The 26918-nt window shown below is 42.2% G+C and overlaps 2 protein-coding genes across 2 annotated transcripts; one reads left to right on the forward strand and one right to left on the reverse strand.

Annotated features, from left to right (window-relative positions):
* Positions 1-124: 124 nt before the first annotated feature.
* LOC128734751 (clustered mitochondria protein homolog) lies at positions 125-19245 on the reverse strand. Its single transcript, XM_053829088.1, has 6 exons — positions 18613-19245; positions 2245-5621; positions 1899-2024; positions 1618-1833; positions 1334-1545; positions 125-1270 (listed from the first exon to the last, which is right to left on the reverse strand). The coding sequence occupies exons 1-6, from the start codon at positions 18704-18706 to the stop codon at positions 1018-1020; spliced, it is 4278 nt and encodes a 1425-aa protein (XP_053685063.1). The 5' UTR covers positions 18707-19245; the 3' UTR covers positions 125-1017.
* Positions 19246-25724: 6479 nt separating this feature from the next.
* LOC128735636 (uncharacterized) lies at positions 25725-26444 on the forward strand. Its single transcript, XM_053830121.1, has one exon. The coding sequence runs from the start codon at positions 25725-25727 to the stop codon at positions 26442-26444; it is 720 nt and encodes a 239-aa protein (XP_053686096.1).
* The last annotated feature ends 474 nt before the right edge of the window (positions 26445-26918 follow it).

Below are 26918 nucleotides of genomic sequence, written 5' to 3' on the forward strand. Positions count from 1 at the left end.
CGACCACAGTGGAATTTAGAATCGCGGCATAAATGAACGAATACTAAAAAGCGACCCTACTGAAGTCTACTGTTTTCTTCAAAAGCTGAAAGAAATGATCTTTAACCATATTTCCAAACGAATAATTTTATTGTTCAGTATTTTTGTTTGTTTTAGTTTCAGCTCAATTTGAAAGCCTACAAAATTTCGATACAATATTTTTTACGGGGATTTAACTCGTATATCACTAACTAAACACTACTCACTATTATTTATTATTGTTGTTGCTGCATTATCATGCTCCTAACTGTTAAGTGGTTGCTAGAGCTTCCATTGCCACCACGAGCAGCAGCAGATTTATAATTATGAACGTTCTTATTCAGTACAACAATTGTTTGCTTTCTAGGCTATGTCTGTGTAGTGGCTCGTATCACGATCACATGTGATTTTTCGTAGGTATATTTTTTTAAGTAAAAGAAGATGTGAAAGTTTTGGACGCTGACTAGAGCGAGTTTTTATGCTATTTGGGATCTTTTCATCCACCATTTCTGACGGGTTGTGGTGCTGTAATTGATTCTAATTAAAAAAAACTTTAACAAAGTTTCATTGCACGGATGTCTGCGTTAATTTTAGATCGCTATAACGATTACGCAAAGAATCTTAATCTTTTGCGCTACGAGTGAGGTTCTAGTCACCATCGGAAATAGGCAGAACTGATTTATTATTGCGGCATCAAAGTTATGTGCGTTTATGCTCTTAGCCACTATTTACTAGAGAAAAACTTAGTATTTGATGGAGAGTGTTGGTATGCTATAAACTAGGATTCTACTGAAACTAAAAGTGATGTAGTTTCTGGTACATCTGGTACAATTGCTAAATGCACCGTTTACGAGAACTACAAATAACTAAGTAATCAAACAAAATCTACCGACTAAGAAAAAGCTTGTTTTGATCGATGATTAGTAGATTAGCGCAAAAAGTGCGCAGCAGCTAGTTCCGCGATTTTCATTGCCCAACAAGATGATTCGGATTGTTCTTTCAGCTTAAAGAGCTTGTTTGTTGCTCAGTGCTGGCCTCTCTTGGTGCACTACTCTGCTCTGTTTTGGCAGCTACAGGAAGTTCATGTTTGTCGTGCTCCTCAAACGGAATTCCGGCAGCAGTCTTGGCCATTGTCTCGGTCAGCATACGATCAACCTCCTCCTGGTTGGCTTGCACCACAGCTGATTCCGCGGCTCCACCCTCCTTTTGACGCTTTTCGATTTCATTTTTCAAGTTGGCAATTTCTTTGGAACTAATGGAAAATGTAATTTAGTTACACTGGAGCAATTGTAAAAATGAACCTCACAACACTGACCTGATTTGTACAAAAATAATACCATTGATTGCGTTCAGCATGTCCAGCACTGAACCCATCGATGGTGGCTGAATGTGAATCGGCGGCAACCCGCTTGTTAGCTTCCCATTCGAGTAGATATCATTCATCTTTTTCTGCAGTACCACAGCTTGCTGGGTTAGATGACGCAGGCATTCCGAAGATTCCTGAGTTTTTTCGTGCGTTTCACCGAGCTGAGATAGGGTTGCAAAAAATAAAACAATATAAATAATGCATGAAGTATAAACTAGTTGTCCTATACAAACCTGTTGTTTATAGATCGAATAAGTCTCTTTTTCATTATTTAATGCCGAACGGAAGTCACCCATACAGCTCTGAGTGCGTGCTACCAGGTGGTAACTGACGGCGACCTTAAGCGATTTGTCACCGTAGTATTTGATATTCAGCGCCAGTGCGTGTTCAAGAAAGCGTAGTGATAATTCGTACTCGCCAACGGCGTGCAGTATTAAGCTTATATTGCTCTGCGAAATAAATTAAAGATTAATACGTTTTCGATGCAAATACACATAAATATCGATTGACTTACATCCAACAAAGCAATGTCCGGGTGGTTTTCACCACACACGATTGTGGCTAGGTATCTTGCGCGATACAACAGTTTGAGGGCAGTGCTAATCTGACTGTTAGCAAAGCAGTATAGTGCGAGAGGAGCCTACAAAAAACAGTATAATTATCAAAATCAGTTGAAATCTTAGGACCAATTAATGAAGGTTGCTTTTATAATACATCACTAAACGAATCATACAAGCATGCCTTAGGTTATGAATCGATTAATTGTACCAAGGAAATGTTGTTAGAGACGCAAGGCTGTAGGAAAATGACGGACTCTGGGTAGGAAAATTTCTACACTCATATGGAAACGGGATACTCACATATTCAGCAATCGTGTACGGATGATCGATTCCATTGACCCGTTCGCTCATGAGCACTGCTCGTTGCTGGATGGCTAATGCTTCCTGTGGATCACCCATTATGTAGCTCAAACGAGCCAGCATGCGCAGGCATTGTGCATTTTCCGGATGCATCGCACCGTAAACGTTATTCAACAAATTCAGTGCTTCACTGATGAGATCGTAACCATCCTTAAAGTACCCCTGCTGTATTTTCGTCTGACCGGTGGTGTAAAAATTGTACGCATCCGAAGCCCGCGGATTGATGTGCTTGACCACCGGGAACACATTGACGATGTCATTCTCGCCGAAAGTAGGCTTGTTCTTCATCTCGAAGTTGTATTCACGCAGCAGAATCTGAACGCCGGTCTTGAGACAAAATGCACGCAGGAGGCTGATTTTCTGTAGTCGATAGTGAGCGACTATTGGTTCGACAGAATCATGAGAGTTGGCTGGGAGCAGATCGTAGTCCCAGTAGGTTTTGAGCTCTTGCTGTATTTGATTCCACAACGATTTAGGCGTCAATAGCTGCCATTCGTTATTGTCTTGGGTACACTGGAATGAGGATTTGCCACCCTTGCCGGCACCGGATCGTTTGTTTTGACGACGCTGTTGCTTACTGGACGAACCAGATTTTGTTACAGAATCCGATTCAGTATGGAACACTGCGGTCGTTGTAGTCAGGAAACAGTTTAGGAAATGACTGATGGCCGACGCCATGCTCATCATTTCGGTGTTCTGCATATAGGTCGTGAAAATATGCTTCGCGGCTCGGTTGACCAATTCTGAGACTGCAATCGTGTGAAGATATTCGAGTTGCTTGATTTTAGCCAGTAGGTTGGCTACTTTTCCAAGATAGCGTATGTTTATGCCGCGACTGTGCAGAGTTTCCGTCAATGTTGTTCCATCCATTGGAGCGGCCGTGTGGTCCAAGCAGTCATGCACAAAACTGGGAATTTGGTGTTTCACCAAAAACTCGGCGGCATCCTTCACCAATTGTTTTTGTTTCTTCAACGAATTGGCTGCGTTTGGATCATCCACATGCTTGATTCCTGGCGAGTACACATCCGGATTGAAGCGGATGTCGAATTCATACTCTTTTAGTGAGCCAACGGCTTCGCAAGCTCGTTTAACTACTTCCTTACTTTCATTCTTCTCATCACTAGAGAGAAGCGATTCCATTAATTTTTTGGCTTCCTCCGTTTCTACCTTTGGCACTCCCGTAGGCTTTTCTTTGAGTAGTTCGGTGGACTCCTCTGATTTGGATGATTCTTCCTTCGAGTCGACATTATTATTCGATTCTACTGCAGGCTTCGTCGTATCTTCCTTGGCCGCTTCAATTGCTTTGGTGTTTTCTACTTTTTCATCGTCCTTCGGTTCCTGTTTCTGCTGCCGCTTTGTCGTATTCAGTTGTTGCAGCTGGAACGCTGCGTGTTTGATGAACAACAAATAACGACTTTCCACAAATGCTTCAAGCAACTCTTGCCGCAAACAGCTAAGTTTATGCTTATGCTCAATTGGGAATCCAAGCGTCTTGCAGTCCATGCTGAGCTCTTCATCCAATTTTAGGAAATTAACATCCGGTGGGAAAGTGCGCAGCAAATCCAAAATGTAGTGCCGCCCATCGTTTCCAATGATACCCTTACATTCTACGGAGGAACACAGCTCGATTTGTTCACCCTTGTCGTTAAAGACACTATGTGGCAGTATTTTCAGATGCTTTCCAGCGCTATTCAGCAGTTCTAAGTACTTCTCATGTGAGAGTACAGTTTTTCCGAAATCTATTGACCCATAAACTACCGATTGCTCCTGCTCTCGCTCTAGGATTCCTGGAATAATTGATTGCGCCGTCACGCGATATCCTCGGTAGTCGATAACGACCGTTCCGAGTGTGTAGAGACCTTCAACATCAACCGCCGAGTAAACACGAACTCCGTGCAGGTCGTTTCTTGGTGCGACAAATGCTGCTGCATCTCCACCGAGCTCTTTGTAATGATCTCGTACATCAAACCCAAGCGAGAAGAAAATATTATTCCAAATAAACATCTGCATTTTGGCATCCTCCCCTGGATTAATTGCCATTACGTTTCCATCGATAACGGCCATAGCTCCACGGGTGGCAGCCGTCACAAAATCACTATGAACCTTAAATATGGCACGTTCACGAAGCAATCGTTCGGGTAGCGTTTCTCTTGGCAGCTCCCGCGTCGTTTGCAGTTCTTCATTCCAGTCTCTTGTTTGACCGGGAATATGCTCCTCGTAGCCCAACTTGGACGAAAAAGTATCTTCTGCACGAATAGCATCAATCGTGTGCTCCAGAGCCGGAGCTGACCAGGTATAGATCTGATATGGCGTGGCAACGCGCTCAAAGGGATGTCGTTGAGTTCGTTTTTTCTGCATTTGTGCAAAGCACCGACGGAACGTGGGTGAAATTTGTCCTAGCAGGTCGATCAATGAATGGCACAAATAACTCGGATTGTCTGGACGTGGGTCAAACGTATCATCCGTGGACTTGTTGATAAAGAAACCACGTGGGCATGCCGATATGTGGAACCTTTTGTCTTCCATGGTTACCACGTACAAGTACATCAAATCACCGTGCAGCTTTCGAGGTCCTGGCGGAGGGTTCCAGGCGGATGTTGTCAGCACCTTTAGCGGTTGCGGTCCCTTCTTCCCCACACCAGGTTGTAGAGGAAGCAATGGTCTATCCTTGGCTCCAGGCATGATGTGCTCTGGTGGAGTGCAATCCACACTATCCGAACGGCCTTTTTTCTTTTCTAGGATGTCGCCTTGCGTGATTGTATGCAAGAAGGTCAACGAACTGCAGTCTATTCCATTGTAAGCATCTGCAGGATCCATCGATTTTAATAAATCCCTTACATGACGCACATGGATCCTGGCTTCGCGCATCGTGTAGGGCTCCTCTACAACTTTGATGATCGAACCGTCCTTCAGTCCTTCAATGTTTTTCAATTCAGCAAAGTTATCCAAAGTGACTCCGTCTAACTGCAGCGAAAAACACGTTCTATGGCACGTATCTTCTCGGTCCATTAGCAATTGATGAATTTCTTGCACCAGTTCCATGCTAGAAACCTGAATTGAAAGCGATTCAACGCCCGGTGAAAGAATTTGCACCGTAAATCCTTGTTCCTGAATAATTTCCATCACTTCGCCGTCCGATTTCTTCTTATTATTGCCACCGCTTTTGCCGTTTAACTCCGTTTCCGAGGTATGTCCGTTTATTCCATTCTCAGCGGCAGCACCATGCCCATTGACTAACAAATCCTTAGTCTTTCCGTTCACCGCGGGCGGCGGGGTCGATTCCTTATCTTTGTTGTTTTTCTGCTTTCTACCATTGCCTACGGATGAAAGAACAACAAACGAAAAAAATCATTAGAACGTCAGTCGCGGGTTGCCGGGGTGCGATCGAGAGAAACCCTCATGGTTGTTATGTAAATTCATTCACACTAATGTACATAAGTAGAACGTCTGCCGACGGCAGACAATAAACAAGGCACTGAATAGGACTAAATTCACAGACACAACGTAAGATTTCCATACACACGCTGCACAGATAAATTCTTCCCAACAAACAGCAGTCTATAAATATAATCAATCCACGACACGATAGATGCACTTTATGCCGATCGCGATTTGTCAACTAGGTGCGCCTCACAGACACGGCAGGGTAGAAAAATTGTATAATCGTCTATCTATAGAGGTGAAACTTCACAGAGAACGACGACTTCGGGTTGACCAGAGCAAGTCACACACTCGTCATTTCACTCATGTCGTGTCACATGCTTTGCCGATCGGCGGTGCGGTGGCGTTATATGAAGCGAAATTTGAGACCTTGAACTTCAATTATATTTTTCTCTTGGATGTTTCAAAAGCCCAGGGTGTTATATATTTTCATTAGAAGTAGCGATATAACTAAACTAATGAATGGTTTAATTTGACTTTCTTCTTCAAGATATGCCAATATCGATTTATTTTAATGACAACTTCTACACTAGTATTGAAAAACGGTCATAGAAGAAGATCAATTATATTTTTTTAGAATTTCATTCTTACTGGACTACATTTTCGGAAGAACAAACGTCGCTTATTCTACCTGTTGAAGAGGTCACGACGAAATAGAAAATACGTCACATTCTAAGTTGGTATTTCTTATCTATCTACTGTTTAAAGTGACACACAAAAAAAAGGTAGGTACCTACCTATACATGATTTACCATGCTTCCAAAAAGCCTACATAATGCATGTTCATACCCAGATGTGATAATTTCAATACACATATAGCATGTAGTTGCCCGATTGAATATTTGATTTCCTTTCACGGATGCGACTGCAGGCAGCAGCGGCGGCTAGAGTGCACAGATCTCATTAAATGGCCCGGAGTGAAAATAAACAGAAACCACCTTTATCACTAATCGCGTAATCAAACAGCAACCGGCAGTAGCGTAGAGCGAGAAGTGAGAAAGTAGGTCGACTAGCCCTGAAGAGCAACGTTCTTGACGGTGAAGAGCGAAAGAGCAAATCCCTTCGTAATAGAAGAGGATTTGCGACATCAAGAGTCGACAAAATTCAGAAAATTTTTCCTAAAAAGTTTAAAACTCACATGAAATTAAATAAAAAAATTTTCGTTTGATTGTACAAAGCTCTTTGTGGCCTTGGGGGTCGGGGGTTTAACGCAAAATTATTTCAAATATTTAAGTCTATTCAAATGGAAAGAATTTGTAATTCTCGCACGAGGTAATGTCAAGCCTCGATACACCCTATGGGGTTTAAAACAGAGCACTGCTTCTTTCTAGTCTAGCTAGTCAATTCTGTTGTCCGTTTAATCTGCAAACATTCGTCATCGCTGGCTTTTGATTTTTCTCACAACTACTAGTGTTTAGCGAAATCAATCACAGAACTTATTCCGTAACAAAATGCTGTTTTCGTCACGTGTGAATAAATGCAAACTCACGGGATTCTGCGGACGATAAGATTTCGAATTGTTGACTGCCCTGATGTCGCATATTAGCACACACAGTGCCTTTTTCAGTTTATAGCAAAATAAGGTGAGGAATTGCATTGCGGTTCTATTCGTATTGCTCGTGTGGAGTCACCATAGAAGATTTTGAAACGACTCTCTCCATCTTGAGAATTTTCCATACTTAGATGTAATAAGTATTTAAGCCTGTCTTGTATGAAATCTCTTTAATTTTTTGAAAAAAACTGCAATTTTAAAATAAATTATTTCATTAAACTATTAAACCAAACTATTATCATTACGAATTTTATTTTTGTTTTTCGTTTAAATTTCACACCTTTTGCATTTTCTTGGCTGATGTACACTGTCCACTTGATGTGGGATTTAAGATATTTTAGAGTCTTCCAGATGTATACTTATTGACTTGGTCAACTTGTAAATTTCGCTCCTAATGTAGATTTAGGGGTTTGTGAGTTATCGACGAGTTGGTATTATCCTAATCTTTTAAGAGTTCTCGGTTACTACTCGTCCAAATCAAAAGTGACCATCATTACACAGAGCTCCTGCTTTGTTACCATTTCTGCAGATTATTCACTGCTTACTTTTACTTTACTCTGCTTTACCTTTATGACACAGCTCATATATCGGTCATATACCAAATTTAGAAGTCCTCTCACTATCCACATCACTATCATCCTCCAATCGTCCCGTTCAAACATACATCCCCTGCCCGGGCATCTTCATCGACAACGCACATCCAATAGAATGAAATCTTCGATCTCTTTCAGTTTTAGTCTTGTTTTGATTCGAATTATATCCGTTCAAAAGTATTATAAATTTGTACGCTTGTTGTTTAAGACTACACCCGCCCTAACGGAGGACTTACTGTCACGATTGTAACTACGCACAATCGATGTCGTTTTAAGCTTTTACGCTAGTGCAACAATGCGATAGATAGTTTTTGTCCTCCTGACAATGCAATATTGTTTGAGAGAATCCTGATAGCCTGTGTAGCACCGGGTTCGGAAATAGTTGGCGTGACAGCCGTAGGCTTCTTTGAAGTTTATAAACAGATTTTGTGTATGCAAATTAGATTTTCGAAATTTGTTCAGGATTTCTCGCAAGGTGAACTGTGGACATCCCTCTCGGAAGCTACATTGGTATTCGCCAACAGGGGTTTCCTGAAGTAGCCACAGTTTGTGAAATTTTCTAAGTCGAGTTAAGGAGGACTATACCTCGATCTGCATTACTGCATTGGGATCGATGACACTTGTTGTAGATTTTCTTTATGAGCCTTTCAAACCAGTAGTTCCTCTTCGGACCGATAATCCGATGGATTGAACAATACAGCCGTTTTCTACCGATTTTCAAAAATTAGCCAAGAATGTCGTGCTTTCCGGTCACTTTTCCGTTTTAATGCAGAACTACGTTCTTGTTTACAATGTGCCCACGCGTCACATCTTTATTGATTTCAAGGCAGCATACGATACAGTCGATCGAGACCAGCTATGGCAGATAAAGCCTGAAAATGGTTCTCCGGTGTTATACTTCAATCTTGTAGAACTATTTATTATCAACTAACTTGAACAAAGGCTAAAATATGAATGATGAAAATCTATTCTTCATTTGGGTCCCCGGTCTACTGCAATCTAGTGTAACGAAGTTTAGCAAATTAAACAACACCTTGGTAACAACTTGGGTGGTTACAAGGTAACATTTCCTCCCTTCTTATTTCCAGAACAGGTAAGGCTCAAGTCTAGACGGCATCCTGATTGTTCTCTGGGGTCGAACAGGTGGAGACTCAGTAATGGAATCATCTGTAAGCTGTTCGCTGTCGAGCACTGAATCAGGTTGTCTGTTTTGACTGGAACCGACGTCTAAATCCGATACTGTGATGGTCTGTGGACTTGAGGTTGTATACAGGTCACTCGGTCCTTCTACCGCTACCTCAGGCTGTTGTTGAACCTCGGCTTGACATTCGGAAGTTGACGCAACGGGAACTATTTCCTCCTCGATCTGGAATGAACGTCTCGTGGAATGCGGTACGCTACCGCTGGTTGAATAGTTTAGGCCGAACATATCTACCAGAATACCTAGGGACATCGAACTTTCAGCGTCAGCTGTTGTCTCATTACAACGATGCTTAAGTTGGTTGGTATGCGACCTAATAAGCTTCTTGCGTCCGTGATACTCGTCGAGCAGCACATTGTGGTTGACACGTCCGATGTTTTCAATGATAACGCCGGAAACCCATTGCCATTTATTATTGCTGCTGTAGACTAGCGTAGACCTTGTCTCCACTTTTGAAATCACGTGGAATTGCACCGTGCTTCAGATTGAATTGCTCGTTCTGACTGTAGTTGAAAACTACCGGTTTCGGTTGATTGTAATGTAGAAGATCAAGGATTGTCTTCATGTTACGACCAAGCATCTGCTGTGACGGTGTCTTGCCATGAAGAACCTGACTAGGTGTAGTCCTATATACTTGGAGGAATGTCTGGAGCGTTTCAGAGATAGCTTCCCCTTCGTTGATTTTACGCAATGACCTCTTCAAGGTGTCTACGAATTTTTCGGCCTGTCCATTTGACTGCGGGTGATAAGGCGAAATTCGAAAATGCTGAATACCATTCTTCTTGCATAGTATCGCAAACTGTTCCGATGTGAACTGTGTACCATTGTCGGAAACTATAACATTTGGAATGCCGAACCGTGCAAATAATTCACTCAGAAACTCAGTTACTGCAGCCGTTGTTGGGGATCGTACGATGCGTATTTCTGGCCATTTTGAAAAGGCGTTCACAACCACTAGAAAGTGTAATCCGTTTATTGGGCCAGCGAAGTCAATGTGGATACGTTCCCATGGAGATTGCGCAAGTGGCCATGATTGCAGTGGCACTTTTGTTGGCGTCTTCGAATGAGTAATGCAATTATCACACCTTTTTACGAAGTCAGCAATATTATCATCGATTCCTGGCCAGTACACATGGCTACGTGTAACAGCTTTCATCCTCTCCATCCCCGGATGTCCTCGATGAAGTTGCTTCATAATTCACTTACGTAAATTTTCTGGAACTACTAAACGGTTAGACATCATAACACAATCCTTTACAACCGACAATGCATCTCGATGAACGAAAAACGGTCGTACTGCAGTGTTGACAATGCTGTCGAGCTTAGAAGGCCATCCAAGATGGATATGCTGTACCACTTGCTGGAGTACTGGACACTGGAGAGTAGCACTACGCACCGATTTGAATGTTACCGGTAGTGTGCTGATGGCTTCTTGAAGTGGCACCTCAACGTCGTCCTCCGTTTGTATAGAAGCAATGATAAAATCCTCATCTGGTTTGACGTTGCTGTCGATCAATCGAGATAGTACGTCGACATATCCGAAGTTGTGGATACGTATTCAATATCGAAATTATAGCACATGAGTGTCAGTGCGCAACGTTGAAGTCGGTTTGCCGTGTGAGCAGGAATTCCTTTCTTCAGTCCAAAAATTCGCAATAGTGGCTGGTGATCTGTCTGGAGCGTGAATTTGCGACCTAGCAGCATGCGATGGAATTTCGTTACGGAAAACACCAATGCAAGACCTTCCTTTTCGATCTGACCATAATTTGCCTCTGCGGAAGTGAGAGAGCGAGACGCGTGTGCAACAGCTTTCAGAGTACCATCGGGAAACTGATGCATCAGACATGCGCCAATTCCAGACTGCTATGCATCGGCAGCAACGCTGATGGGTAGAGCAGGATCATAATGCGTAAGCAATAAATCCGACTGAAGAACCTCTTTGAACCGCTGGAATGATTGTTGGCACTCACTATTCCAATTAAATTTGGAGTTTTTCTTGAGCAGCGCGTCAAGTGGCCGTCGCAACTGATGCATCTCCTGGACAAATTTTGCATAAAAATTTACCGCACCAAGAAATGAACGTAGACTTGTAATGTCATGCGGAGGCGGCATTTTGATGATAGATTGAATCTTAACCGGATCAGGACGGAGTCCTTTGGCATCTACAATTTAAGTCCAGCAACCATGCTGTTCATCAGTTGCTGGAAAGCTCCGGGGGCAGATTTTACGCCCGGCGCAAGTCGATTGAACCGGAAGAGTCCTCGAAGCGTGTTAATCGTTAGTAGCTGCTTCGAGTCGTCGTCAACTTCAACCTGAAGATAAGCATCGCTCAGGTCGATGATGCTAAAATACCAGCATCCGTTAAGCTTGAACATATCATCTGGTACTGGTAACGGATAGTGATTGGGTTCTAAAACAGCATTAAGTCCAGTTGAGTAATCCGCACAAATGCGCACTTTTCCTCCTGGCCTTTTAACCGCTACGATTGGTGCAGCCCATTGCGAAAAATCCACTGGCGTAATGATACCCAATTCTTGCAAACGATCCAATTCAGCATCAATCTTCTCTATGGATGTAAACGAAACTGGACGCTTTGGTTTGAGGACAGGACTGGCATCTGGCTTGAGATATAGGTGAACCTGCATCTTCATACAGTGTCCAAGGCTAGGCTTAAACACATCTGGAAACTTGGCTTTGTACTGTTCTATGTAATTAGCTTGATCAGCACCAGCATAAACTTGGTTACAAATTGCAGATAGTGCGGTGTCCCATAGTCCGAACAACTCGATCCAATCCAGCCCGAACAAATTTATGCAACTGATCATCACATATAAAACTGCAGTTTTGGTGATATCTCCAAGAGTAACTGTGCATCGGAGTTCACCAAGTAGACGAAACGGCTTACCTGACGCTGTCCTAGCAGTTTGAGTAGTAGGAGTCAGTAAAGGTGAACCCATTTTGTTCCACTGCTTCTGTGAGATGATTGAAATATCGGAAGCTGTGTCCAACTGTAGCGTGATTGAAGATCCATCGATGTCGATTGTCAGGAACTTTCGTCTCGAAGGATAGCTAACTTGGTTTATAGAGTAAATACCATTTACTTTCTTCCCCTTTGACGCCGCTTTCGTCGTATAACAGCCACAATAACCCTCACTGTGTCCAGTTTGCTTACAGTTCCGGCAGACATGCTTCGTGTATGTGCAGTTTCGGACGAAATGCATTCCGCCACACTGCCAACAGAGTGTTTTAGGACCTTCAGTCTTTGACTTCATGCTTTCCTTTGAACGTGATTTAATCGATGGTTTGTTTTGCTTGACTGAACAAATTGAACTTATCGGTTTCTTCTGTTCCACGATAGCTACATCATGTTTCAGGTTTTAAAGACGTTGGCATTCTGCGATGAGTGATTCAAGATTACACTCCCCTTCTGCATTGTTTTCCAGCTTAGATAGAAGTCTTGTCCGAATGTCGACATCCTTCGGAGAGCGTAACCCGCAAATAAAAATCAGGCTTTTGAACTGATCGGCCGTAATCTTGTTCAGCTCGAAATCTTCACAGTATTTGTTGGTTATACCTGCGTACGTCACAAAATCGTCAGCGTCGTTTTTGCTCAGTTGAAAACACAGGTACCGTTTGCTAAACAGTGAGACGCGAACGCTGAACAGCTCTTTCAATTTGTTCACCGTTTCTTCGAATGACAATTCACGGGGGTGCTTTGGAAGCACGAAGTTGACGTACTTATCATGCACAGTCACACTAAGGTTTCTCAGTAGCAACCGGACTGTTGCTGCATCGTCCAACTTCGCCCCGTCCTTGAGGAAGAGATCTTCGTACTTCCGGTACCAGCGGTCGAAAACGAGACCGTTTTCTGGATCATAGACGAATTCCCGGATGTTGGATGCCAGAGATTCGATGATGAATTCCGGACTGCTCGATGACCGCGCTGAAGCGTTTTCTTGAATGCCAAACGTTCCATAATCTGCATCATCCGAGCGTTTTGCTCCGCCATCTCCTTATTCTGTCGCAAAATTTGCTGATACAGGTCTTGAAAATCGCCTCCAGATCTTGCCATTTTGAATGAGTGGCTCTTCCTTCAAAGCGATGAATTCGAGTTTAAATCCTCGTCGCCAATATGTTATACTTCAATCTTGTAGAACTATTTATTATCAACTAACTTGAACAAAGGCTAAAATATGAATGATGAAAATCTATTCTTCATTTGGGTCCCCGGTCTACTGCAATCTTGTGTAACGAAGTTTTGCAAATTAAACAACACCTTGGTAACAACTTGGGTGGTTACAAGGTAACATCCGGATAAACTGATGCGACTGAATAGAGCTACACTTAATCGAGTGATGCGTTTCCTGCGCATCTCGGGAACACTGGAGTCCCTTTTGAGACGCGGTGAGCGTTGAGACAAGGTGACGGCTCATGCAGTCATGCTGCATGCTGTTCAACATCGCTCTTAAGGGGGTGGTCCGACGAGCAGGCATCGAAATGAGGCACGATTTTGATCAAGAGTAGCCAACTCCTAGGCTTTGCAGATGACTTTGATCTCATAGCCTGAAACTTTACAACGGCGGAGGCAATCTACGCCAGACTGAAAGTGGAGTATAGGAGGATTGGGCTAAAAATAAATGCGTTGAAAACCAAATACATGAAAGGAAGAGGATCAAAGGAAACAAACGCGTGCCTCCCACGGACGGCAACCGCTGACCAACTAGAAGTGATAGATAAGTTCTTGTAATTGTGTTCGCTGGTGACCGCGGACAACACTAGTAAGGAAATCTAGCGATGCGTTTAAGCGGAAAATTGACCCTACTTTGCCCATTTCAAAACGCTACGATCAAGAAGCATACGCCGCCGTATGAAACTGACAATGTACAAACCTCTTATTAGACCGGTAGTTCTTTATGGACTTGAAGTCGTGACGCTGCTCACGGAGGAGATAAGCACTCTTACCGTGTTCGAGCAAAAGGTACTGTGAAGGATGTTTGTCAGAGTACGTAGAGTGGCAAAAGCGTATGAATCACGACCTACAGGCACTGCTTGGAGAGATTCCCATGGTAAATCTGGCGAAAGTCGGGAGGTTACGGTGGGCCGGACACGTAAGCATGCCGAACGACAGTGCGATGAAACCAGTTTTCCTCAACAACGCCATCGGCACCATAAACAGAGGGGCTCAACGCGCAAAATGGCTCGACAAGCTCGAAAGTGATTTGCAACTTCTGAAACGACTGGGAAATTGGCGACAAGTGGCGTGAGATCGGGTTGAATGTAGACGACTGCTTGAAACAACACGAATCACCCTGGCTCTATCCTGTTGACGACTTTTTTTTACTATATTGGGGAGCACTTTAGAAGTACAAGAAATGAACATGTAACGATAAGTGGGCAATGTTTTACACACTGTCGGTTAGCTTTCGCAATAATCTCACTGCAGTGAACCTAAACGAAAACACATCGCCTAGAGAAACTCCTAGACCACGTACCTGCGTAAGCCTACATAGTGGCTGATTGAACATGGTCTAACTGTACATAATAGGCTTTTTTATCCGATGAAAGATGACGCAACACTTTCGGATTACGGTCAGAAAATTTTGCCACCATTAAAGAAAAACGTCAACGAGCTGCTAAAGCTCATCAAAATCCAGGCTCATTCGAACGACTTTGAATATTTTTACGTCATCTGCATTGATGAACAACGTAAAGAGCAGTGGTCCTAAGTTGCTACCTTGCGGTACTCCTGAGGTATGTATTTGTAAACTGTGCTGAAAGTTGCAATTTGATTCTCACACAAAGAGTGCGGTTCTCCAGGTAAGATCGCAACCATTCCATAAGAGCAGGCAAGATTCCTAGTTTTTTGTTTTGCTAAAAGAATTCCGTGATCAACTCGGTCAAAAGTCATTTTAGATCGATGTACACCCAATTCTTTTTTTGCACGGATTTTTTTTACAAATTTTTTTGCACGACTTTTTTGCACGGTTTCTCGAAATAACACGGATTTTTTTACACGGTTTCTCGAAATAACACGGTTTATTTTTGCACGGTTTTTTACACGGGACGCATCCCCCGTGTAAAAAAAGAATTGGGTGTATAACGCATCAATTTCAGTACCAGCACTCATGTTCAGCAAGCATGTTGAGCAGAAGTGTACTAAGTTAGTGGTTATCGTACGTTTGGGATAGCAACCCGTGTTGCTCCGACCCAATGTAGTGTTTGCAGCTGATTTCAAAAATCAAAAAACACGCACAAAGTGATATAATTCTGCACATCATGTTTATCATCTTTTTTGAATACTGGAAACATAACGGAGAGCTTCCAACTGGTGGGAAATACGCATTACCGGAGTGATAGATTAAATAGTCGGCAAAACGGACGTATGAATACCGCAGCACATCTTTTCACCATCACAGGATGGAATCCCATTAGGACCAACAGAAAAGAAGGATTTTAGCTTATCGATTGCGGTTTCAACATGACGATGCGTTATTTCAGCTAGGTTAAAATTAATAACATTGGTAGGTAAGTTTCGTACAGCACCATCCACTTTCATCCACAGCATTCGAGACAGTAGTGTTATGGAGTGTACGTTGAAAGTTTTCAGGAAAAAGAGTACATTTTTCAGCTAGCGAACTATCATGACTATCCTCAAAGAACATGTCAACAGGCAGCCCCACTTCTTTACGTTTGGTATGCTGCATCATTAACGAATGCCCAAGCGAGCAGGCGACCGTTGCTATTAGTTTGCGTTAATTTGCATTAGCTTGTGTAAACTGAACCCATCCAAAAGCGTGGAGCATACTGCAGATATCTAGGACTGTAGAAAATCAACAGCAGGGGTACCATCATCCATACGTGTCCACGATATACATCTCTAAAAATAGTCGCGAGATCACGATCGTCTAAGCGTGTAATGGAACCAATTGAACTAATATGATTTTCAATTGAGATAAAATCAGCACTACGGTCGGGTGGTAGGTAGATAGCGCCTAAGCTAATGTAGCGAGAAGGGGCGAAAATTTTAATTCATAGCTGCTCAAGTGTATCACAAATTGGCGTCGGACCAGCATAGCTGATTAAATTTCTGGAGACATCAATTAGGCCTCCACCGCTTCGTGTCTTGCTGCTCTTGCGATGATCTCGATTGCCACGGTAAACGGTAAAAAGATTACCAAAAAGCTGCACGAAATTAACACAACTACCCAGCCAGGTTTCGGTCAATACAACAACGTCGTAGTCACATTCGGTGGCCGTCAGAAACAAGTCGTCAATTTCAGTCCGAAGTACACGAACGTTGTGGTAGTTGGTAGTATATTCGAAGTCCAGTAGTCGGCGTGCCGTCAGTAAACTTGCGCACTATAGAGACTGAGGATGGATCATCAAGCTGCGTAGTACTAGAAGCACGATAAGAGTCAGTGAGTAAATGGGAGTTAGCAAATATATACTTGCCATGGATAGTGTTTTGGAAGCCCCGTTTCGCACACCCACACGTAGGACCGGGACGGCTGATGATGCAAGAGACCAATGCAAGAGAGTTCCGTTTATCCCCAAGCCTTTCGAGTTTAGCAGTTTCGATTAAGGTTCAAACGCGCTGGGGTGAAGATGATTTCTGGGGTTTCAAAAGCAGTTTTTATGCTCAAAATCCAAAGATATGTTCACGAAAGTTTATCATTGTGCTCTTTGCGTCTGTCGGAACACAATTAAGAACCAAGGATTGAAAACGGCCCAAGCTCAAAATGCAAACAAACATAGTGAGGGGTTATTTTCCTATGCTAGTCCATCAAGGAATAACTTTACCTCGGTTTGTTTTTATTTGGGACTTAGACCCTTTTCAATTGTTGGTCTTCAATTACAAATTTTCGTTCGGCTGCTTGAGCATATTAAGGCTGTGAACCATTTCGCGAAATTTTTAACTTTTTAGTTAAAATTTGACAGTTCGATGGCTATTTCTCCTCGACTGGTTAAAATCCGTTCAGAATGCGAACCATTTTCATATTTGACAGATTGATAGTTGTTTTACTGAATGAGAGCATATATAAGGTGAGGATGAAGATATGTTTTTATAACAGCGAATTTATTTATTCAGTCCAGGTTGGAATTGGAAGAATTTTTGGTGTTCATTTGCTCCTATTTCATAGATAAAATTTAGCTCATTTAATTTCGGGTTGAATAAACAAATTTGTTATAAGTTAAACATCCATACATTGGTGGAAAAAATTCAAGGAAAAATCAGTGAAACACATCGAAGCTCTTTCCTCACCTGTGGCATATCTCATTGGCTCTCAGAACTTAGTTAAAACTAACCATGCTCCCGAGCAGGGTTATTTTCAAAAAACCATCGTACTGTCAAATTTTAACCAAAAACTTGCAAATTTCGCGAAATGGTTCACAGCCTAAGTTTTCCACCAATCATTTTGTTTATTTGAATTTTGAATTTTATGTATGTTTACTAGTTTAATTAAATTATAAGTGTTTTTTTATTATTGCCCACTATTGGTACCATCTGACCATCGACGTAATTCGATTCTCTTGCCATATTCCACTGTTACTTTTTCGCTTGTAGTATTGGCTGTCTTCAACCAGTGTAATGCCGATGGAGTTATTCCGGATACGACGCTAACCGGTTTCAAGGAGATGATTTTGTAGGAGCTGGCCACTCGCATGACCAAAAGCCACTTCCATCCAAACGGACCTTTATAACAGAGAAATGACTACATATTCAAATAAGTCCATCGTTGGGAAATAAACTTGATTTGTGAACAGATACCTATTGTTCTAACATAATGCATGATATATTTAGAGTTTACCAAAAAAAAATTTTAGGTGATGGTAAAAATTTATACACCCGATTTACCTAAAATTAGGAAAGTATATTAAAAGTTTCCATTTTTGGTATTTACCCACTGTTTACTACATAATTTCCCAAAAAAAGTTTAATGGCACAAAAACATCTGATCACACTGCTACGTTTGAGAGCGACTATCAACTGCTTCTCTCTTGGAGCTCTCCCATATGGAAAAGTTCCGTACCTGCTACTGCTTTACCTTACAAACCGAGACAATTTAGGGTTCCGTAGTTAATGCCTTTAATTGCTCAAAAAACATCCAATCCAAAGGTTAGCAATCCTGTAGCTAACGTGATAATTCGCAAAATATGAAAACTTTTATCCTCCGGTCAAAATCCAGCACCGGAGAGACCGTCAAGAGAGAGTCCAACCTCAAAGCCGCATCAATGTGAAGTAAGCATTTTTCCGAGTTACGGGAGGTAATTACGTAACTGGTTATATGACTGCCTTGATCTGATGCATGTGTTTTCCAAAATAACATCCTTTTTACTGATATAGATCGCAATTTACGCGAGATAATTATGTCACCTATGTAAGAAAGACCTTATTCATTGATCCATTAACTGGTAGCAGACCCACATAACGTTTTTCCAGTAACTCTCGTACTTTTTCACATGCATGTCGAGTGACAATATTCTGGGTGATTTAAGTAGTTTTTCAATTTTATGCTAACCTTTTTTCTTCGATTCTGAACTTGCCATATGTCCTCCCTTACTGGCAATCGTTGCCGATGCAGAATCTTCAACTTTTTCCGTTCCAAGTGCCATTGCTCTTACACTACTAGATTTCGCCGGATAGTTCAAGATTGGCGCAGCAAAATTTACACTCTACTCGAAATCACATAAGATTCACGCCGTTTTTGTAAATTGCTTAAAGACACGGATTTCCTTTTCTTCTAGAAGCGCTCCTCACTGGTTGAAGGATTGTTGGAAATCGCGTGTCCAGAGATAGATAACACAACCTTCCTAACGCGACGAACGAACCGAACTGTAAAGAATCAATTGAATGATGGTGCTTTCTGCTTTGAACGTCCGTGCAAGCAAAGTTGTTCGTCAAGCAAGATAGAGACCGGAGAGACGAGACAAAATAGATTCTTTATTCCACTGCACACATACACACTTACGTAGCACACCACACTGTCACCTCTTCGAAAGCAAATTTCACAATCAATTCCTTTGAATAATAATGCACAATTTTCTACTTTTCTCTGAGATATACTGGAGTACTACTTGTTTTAAAGAAGAACTTCTGTAATATTGAACGTGATTCAAACGCCGATTCTCACACTTCGCTTAAATTATGCAACACGCGGCTAAGTCGCAGACCAATCACGATGTAAACATAACGACGACCTCACATGTTCAAGAGCTCAGCAGCATGCAGAAACTTCAGTTATTTTCGAAATCAATGATTCTATTCGAAAACGATGATCCAAACTGTCAAAAGATACAGCGAAGGTGTGAGCAAAGCTGCCAGACTGTGTTTAAAAAAAATTTAGAGAGCTTCAGAGAGCCGCCATCTTAAACCGAAAATTCCAATTGAAACAAAATCAGACCTACACTAAGGAAACTTTTCGTATAGTTTCTATGTGTCCCACACACAGATTTTTGCAATGTGCCTAGTTAATGAACTATCCAGCTTTCCACGAGCGATAATGGCGGATATTGAGCACAAGTGGGCACAATCTTTTGACATGCAATGGAGGAGCGTCAAGTTCGCCCTGACGGAGTTACTATGGAAACATCCATGATTGTTTGTTGTTCGAGTGTAAAAATGTAAACATTGTTTAATTTTGCAGATCAGCTGAAGTGGAACATAACTACCTAAACGGATTCAAACTTTTATAGTGGTTTGCGGCCATAATTTGCTGAAGGCACTGAAGGCACTCCTCTTTAGGAGACACACTGAATACATCGCTCCTAATCCAATGTAGGGGAGTGTCGCCGTGGTTGGGCCACGTTTGGGAATTCGCCCATAACTTTCGGTTCAAAAGGAATTTTGAAAATCCAAATACATCGTTGCAAAGGTCTAAGAATAAGGTATATTTCCAGAAAGTTTCGAACTGATGGCTTGAAAAATAAAAAAGTTATAGGCATTTACGTGAAGACAAAAAATGTTGTCATAGTCGGGCCATGTTGTGCAGGTTGGGCCACCGCAGAAAATCTAAGACATACGTATTGAAATTCTATATAGAGACATGAAAAGAATGAATTCCGAGAACAACGACTCATATAGGTACAAATACCCTATTTCTAATTACATTTTTGCGAAATTTTGGCGATCTTGTAAAATCCATATTGCTACAATCGCCTTTTCCAAAGTGTACAACTCCAATGAAAAAAAAAACAACAACAAACTAGGTTTTTATCGTATTAATTTTGCTTTATTTCATCACATGTTATCTGACTGACATTCTCTAGCGATTATTGCGCTTCTGCGCTTAAAATTATGGTGGCCCAATCATGACTACTCAAGTGGCCCGACCTTTACAAATAGCGCTTTTCTAGTATTTCACCTTAGCCTTCCCAAACACCTTACTGAAGGGGAAATTTCTATAGTCTTCGTGTGCAACACTACACGCTTCATACATTTTCAAAATTTATCTCGATAATTGCATTTCTTGAAGTAAAGTTCATTGCGCCTGGAAAACTTTTTTTGTAGGATTTAGTCACTGAATTCAGTACGGGTGTTTTGAATACACGATTGAAACTCACAATATTGTGAAAAGTTAGCTATCACAGTAAGAAGTTTTACAATGGTTGTATCATAGATATCATGAGTTACTAAAACTGTGAAATCGTGATGGCCCGACCATAACAGTGGCCCGACGATAACGACAATACCCTATTCTATCAGACGGTGTAAGGTGTGTTATATCTTGCAGATGACTCCAGTACAATTGCATTTAATTTGTAAAAAGTTGCATAAATAACAATTATTCAGTTTCACAATACAATTATTGCGTACACACTTAACAAAAAGCAACGAATTCGGTAAAATTTTACCGAAATCTAAACAGCTGAATGTTCGGTAAAAATTTCGATGGTGCCAATCGACGTTTACAGATCATTAATAATGTTTGGTGCAATAAAAAATTTTACCGAATGTTCTGCTGTTTAGATTTCGGTAAAATTTTACCGAACCGATTAAGTGTGTACTACTGGCACATGAAATATAACGTTTAAGTACGTTATTTTTAGTGATCAAAATTAACTATATTTTCGATACAAGGGCGATATTTTTCGAAACCTTTCGAACCAACACGTGTGGAGAGCGATGTATACCCCTGCATTATTACCGTGCATTTGCACACCCCTGATAAGTTTATTATATTATACGGCAACACTGCCTAGTCTCCCGTTTCATTCGCGCTAAAAACCTCAACAAGAATACAAGTGCTTTTTATACTTTGCTACAGTTCAAATAAAGTTACCGTCTAAATGTTCACCGCGTGTTTGTGAGTTTACTGCTGGTCTTAATCTAAAGTCCCATACGCTGTTAGTTCCACTCGTTTGTTACTCTGCTTTGTACCAGCCATCAGGTTATGGGCCCAGAAAGTGGACAGTTTTAAGACGGAATCGGTAGTGAAATACAATCCGGTCGCTAGCGTCGTTCGGAGTATCGCGGTAGAGCAAGAACGTTCTTTGCCTGTGTTTGTGTGCTTGCTTATAGCAGCAACGGCGAGAAAAGTTTATCAACGAAGGCTAACCATGTCCGAAGTCAAGTTTGCCATTACAAAACTGAATGGCACCAATTGGCAGACGTGGAAGGTGCGAATTGAGAATATCCTGCAAAGAGATGATTTGTGGGATGTGGTTGAAAGGGCCGTTCCGGAGGAAAATGCCCGGAATGATGAGTGGGTCAAGAATGACCGAAAAGCAAAGGCAACCATTATCTTGTCGATTGAAGATAACCAGTTACCTGTTGTGAAAAACAGTGTTTTTGCGCATAATGTGTTTGCGGCTTTGAAATCGTACCATGAAAAGACGACGCGTTCGGTACGGGTGTCTCTGTTAAAACGTTTGTGTGCGACAAATCTGTTGGAGCGTGGAAACATGGAAGATCATTTGCGTGAACTCGATAATCTTTTCGACCGACTAGATGCCGCGGGTACTGTGCTTGATAAAGATATTAAAATCTGCATGGTTATGCGAAGTTTGCCATTTTCTTACGATGGAATTGTGATCGCTTTGGACAATCGGGCTGATGAAGATATTTCGGTTGACATCGTAAAGTCGAAATTGATGGACGAATACCATCGTCACCTAGAGCGTGACAGTGCCGGTTCGAAATCTGAAAAAGCGATGCGTTCAGTTGATAACAAAGCAAAAGAGTTCCGTGTGTGTCATTTTTGCAAAAAGCCGGGGCACTTACGTCGTGACTGCCGGAAGTATAAGGTTTCGCTGAAAGAAGATAATCGTTTCAAGCAAGAAAAAGAAAACCCTAAAGCGAAAATCGTGCAAAGTGAAGAACGAAATGTTGCGTTTACCGGTGTTGGTGAAAAAGTGAATTCGCGTGCGTGGATCATTGACAGTGGTGCAAGCGCCCACATGACAAACGATCGCGATTTCTTTACTTCATTGAAAAATTATTCCGGTGGCTGGATTACGCTTGCCGATGGAAAGAAGATACAAATCCTTGGAGAAGGTAGTGGTATGCTTCGTGGAGTAGACGATCGCGGACAATCAGTGAAAATTGATGTGAATGACACGAAGTACGTTCCTGGTCTGGCAACTAATTTGATATCGGTAGCCAAATTAGCTGAAAAGAAACTAAAAGTGGACTTTAATAGTGATGGCTGTCACATCATGAATGAAAGCGGTAATGTCGTAGCGACGGGTTTCCGTTACGGTGGCCTATACTACTTACGTACAATAGAAGAATCGTATAAAGCGTCATCTGGTGAGCACAACGTTAACTGTCAGCATCAGTGGTATCGGCGGTTGGGCCACAGAGATTGGGCCGCCGCTGAGAGAGTCGTCAAAGAGGGTCTTGCTACAGGTATCAAGGTAAGCGACTGTGGTTTACGTCTTGTGTGTGAGTGTTGTATGGAAGGAAAGTCGGCCAGACAACCCTTCCCTCCCGTTAGCGAACGGAAATCGCATCAGGTTCTTGACATCGTGCATACGGATTTATGCGGTCCGATGAAAACAACAACTCCCAGTGGTAATCGTTATATAATGCACCTCATCGATGACTACAGCCGATTCACAGTTACGTATTTGTTGAAGCTGTAGCAGATATAGTAGGCATAGCATGTAGTAGAAGTTGATATAAGAGTGACATTCAGTGCAAAATAGATCATTAGCATTTGAGAAGCGAACGAATAAACATTGTTTTTATTATTTGTCTACAATTATCAGAAGTGGGATGATACCTTGTGAACGCCCCGAACGATCGAAAAAAATTCTAGAACCGAAGGATTGCTGGAAAGAAATTCATCGAATCTTTCAACATGGAGGAAATTTTGGATTCGGAGCTAGGCCGTCAGTATGGAACTCAAGCACTCGTTTTTGTAACGAAACTAGGACCGTTTGTGCGACTGCTGGTAGGACTGTTGGAGCAGTCAGAAGCGAAACTGGCGCTGTTAGTTACAATGGAATGACGAAATTGCGAAGTTGATCAGGACAAATTTATGAAAATCGAACGAATACAAGCAATTTATAATAAGGAAAACACAGAAGTTCTTCAAAATTGAGGCTCAAAGAAGCAGAAAAAGCGGTTAATGATTGGACAGACTTCAAACTCAAAATAATGTAAGCTTTTGAGCGAATTCTACGAAAATTTTGCCTGCGACGTCATCGTAAAAGCAAGACTAGTGGATTTGAGGGGACTTCGGAGCAAAATTACAAGTTTTAACATACAAACAAAAGTTTTTATAAAAAAATCAGAGCCGTTGGTGCGACTCTTGGAACTATTAAAAGCGAGACGTGCTGTTGGAGCAGCAACTAGTGAAATCGCCGTAACTGTTGGAGCAGTTAAATCCGTCGTTGTAGCAATTAAAACTACGGAGACTATTTTTTGTAATAAAACCAGAGCCGTTGGTACGACTACTGGTATGACTGTTGGAGCAGTCAGAAACGCTGTTGGAGCAGCGCCTGGAGGAATCAACACAACTGTTGGAGCAGTTGAATGTGATTTGACAAATGTAATTGCGAATTCTGCAGGTTCCTGGACGAATTGCTGAATGTGTAATGTACATCGAGGACGATGTAATTTGTCAGGATGGCCGAACTGTAGCAGATATAGTAGGCATAGCATGTAGTAGAAGTTGATATAAGAGTGACATTCAGTGCAAAATAGATCATTAGCATTTGAGAAGCGAACGAATAAACATTGTTTTTATTATTTGTCTACAAAGCAGAAGTCCGAGGCAACGGATATAATCAAAGAATATGTTCGATGGACTGAAACCTTGTTCGGAAGAAGGGTCCGTGTAATCCGCTCCGATGGAGGAGGAGAGTTCAACAACAACGAATTAAAATCTTTCTATCGATCCGAAGGAATCAAACCACAATTCACCGCACCGTATTCCCCTCAGCAGAACGGTGTGGCTGAGAGAAAGAACCGGACGATAACTGAGATGGCTACGTGTATGCTTATTGATGCTCACATGGAAAAACGTTATTGGGGAGAGGCTGTGCTTACTGCAACATACCTACAAAATCGTTTACCATCTAGATCGCTGCAACAAACTCCTTATGAGCTTTGGTGGGGACATAGGCCGGATTTGGCACATCTTCGAGTGTTCGGTGCCGAAGCATACGTCCTTGTTCCGGAAGCGAAGCGCAGTAAGTTGGACAGTAAGTCGCGGAAGCTGAGATTCGTAGGGTATTCTACAGAGCACAAAGCGTATCGTTTTGTAGATTGTGAAAGTGATTTGATTACCATTAGTCGTGATGCTCGTTTCCTTGAATTGGGGAATGGTACTTCTACGGTTGAGTTCCCAACATCGAGTTCCTCGGGTGGACAACGTTCGGCTCCGGTTGAGGAGGAGATAAACCTGCTTCCCAAGAAGGATGAACACGAAGAGAATGTTTCGGATGGAGAGGATTACGAAGACACCGAGGACGAAGATCCATTACAGCTTGAAAATATACATCGTCCGCAACGAAACACGCGTGGTGTTGTACCACGGCACCTTGAAGATTACGTACTGGATTATACCGTGGGTACGGCAGCGTGTGCTACTCAGGAACCAGTGAACTACCAGGATGCCATGAAGATTTCCGAATGGAATGATGCAATGAAAGACGAGATGGAATCACACCGTCGGAACAACACTTGGGAGCTTGTACCGTTACCGAAAGGACAGAAACTTGTTGGCTCCAAGTGGGTGTTCAAGTTAAAGCGAAATGAAGCAGGACAGATTGTGAAACATAAAGCCAGAGTTGTGGCACAAGGTTACGTGCAAAGATATGGTACTGACTTTGAGGAAGTTTATGCCCCTGTTACACGGCATGAAACGTTTCGTACCTTGTTGACAGTTGCAGCTAAACGGAATATGATCGTGCAACATCTTGATATTAAAACCGCTTACCTTCACGGAGTCCTTGAAGAAGAAGTGTACATGCGTCAACCGCCAGGTTGCGAAGAAAAAGGAAAAGAAAACCTAGTTTGTCGACTTCAAAAGAGCATCTTTGGGCTGCATCCGCACGATGCTGGAACAAACGCCTTCACGCTACATTGAGTAAGTTTGGCTTCAAACAGTCAAAGGCGGACCAGTGCTTGTATGTGAAGGATTGTGGACATACGAATGTCTTTCTACTGGTCTACGTAGACGACATGCTTGTTGCATCAACCGACAACAGTGAGTTGCAGAAAGTGTTTCGGAGTCTCAGTGGTGAATTTGAGTTGACGAATCTGGGAGATGTTTCTCACTTTCTCGGCATGGAAGTTCGACGAGTTGAAGGAGCTTACAACATTCGTCTGCAAAGCTACATCGAAGAGTTGCTGAAAACACATGGAATGAGTGAAGCAAAACCTGCAAAGTCACCCATGGACCCGGGATATTTGAAGGATCAGTCTGAAAGCAAGCCGTTGGAGGATGCGGCTAAATACAGAAGCGTCGTTGGAAGTTTGCTATACCTATCGGTAGTAGCTAGGCCAGATATAGCGAATAGCGCCGCCATTCTTGGACGAAAGTTCAGTAATCCAACTGAGTTAGATTGGACAGCGGCTAAGCGTGTCCTGCGATATCTGAAGAAGACGAAGAACTATACGTTACGTTTAGGTGGTGCGTTCGATGAACCACTTTCAGGCTACTCGGACGCAAACTGGGCCGGCGATTTACAGAGTCGAAGATCAACTTCTGGATATGCGTTTATGTTCGGTGGAGCTACAATCTCGTGGGCTAGCCGTGGACAGTCGAGTGTTACCTTATCGTCCATGGAAGCCGAATGCGTGGCGCTCAGTGAGGCATGCCAAGAGGCCATCTGGCTGAGGCTGCTGCTCGCTGATTTCGATCGAAGACAATCAAGGATGTCTCGCTTTCGTTCGTACTGAAAGATCCAGTCGCAGGTCCAAGCACATCGATACACGGGAGAAGTTTGTTCAGGAATTATGCCAGAAAGAGGCAATTGCTCTGGAGTATTGTTCAACCGAGGTGATGATCGCCGACATATTGACGAAACCATTGGGACCAAATAAGCACGAAAGCTTCTGTGGTCAACTCGGATTGGAATAGGCAGTTATTCGGCAGGTGCGATCCATCGAGGAGTGTGGAGAGCGATGTATACCCCTGCATTATTACCGTGCATTTGCACACCCCTGATAAGTTTATTATATTATACGGCAACACTGCCTACACTCTTAAATGATTCTACCTGTAAATTGGTCGGATTTGGTTAAAGTTAGGTTGAAACTACTCAAAATGCCCTTAAAGTGTACAAACTCAGATTTTGAGTAGTTTTTCAACCAAAAAATTGGTAGCAGGAACTTAAAATTGCGTTATTTGTCATAGAGAATAATTCAATTATC

Source organism: Sabethes cyaneus, chromosome 2 (genome assembly GCF_943734655.1).
Source record: "Sabethes cyaneus chromosome 2, idSabCyanKW18_F2, whole genome shotgun sequence".
NCBI classification, from domain to species: Eukaryota; Metazoa; Arthropoda; class Insecta; order Diptera; family Culicidae; genus Sabethes; species Sabethes cyaneus.

Excerpts from the sequence above, each read along its gene's own strand:
- LOC128735636 (XM_053830121.1), top strand. The coding sequence starts at position 25,725 with ATGCTTGTTGCATCAACCGACAACAGTGAGTTGCAGAAAGTGTTTCGG.
- LOC128734751 (XM_053829088.1), bottom strand. The coding sequence starts at position 18,706 with ATGGCACTTGGAACGGAAAAAGTTGAAGATTCTGCATCGGCAACGATT. Across the intron at positions 2,025-2,244 it reads CGTACACGATTGCTGAATAT|GCTCCTCTCGCACTATACTG; the intron begins GTGAGTATCCCG and ends TGTTTTTTGTAG. Across the intron at positions 1,834-1,898 it reads CGGACATTGCTTTGTTGGAT|AGCAATATAAGCTTAATACT; the intron begins GTAAGTCAATCG and ends TTTATTTCGCAG.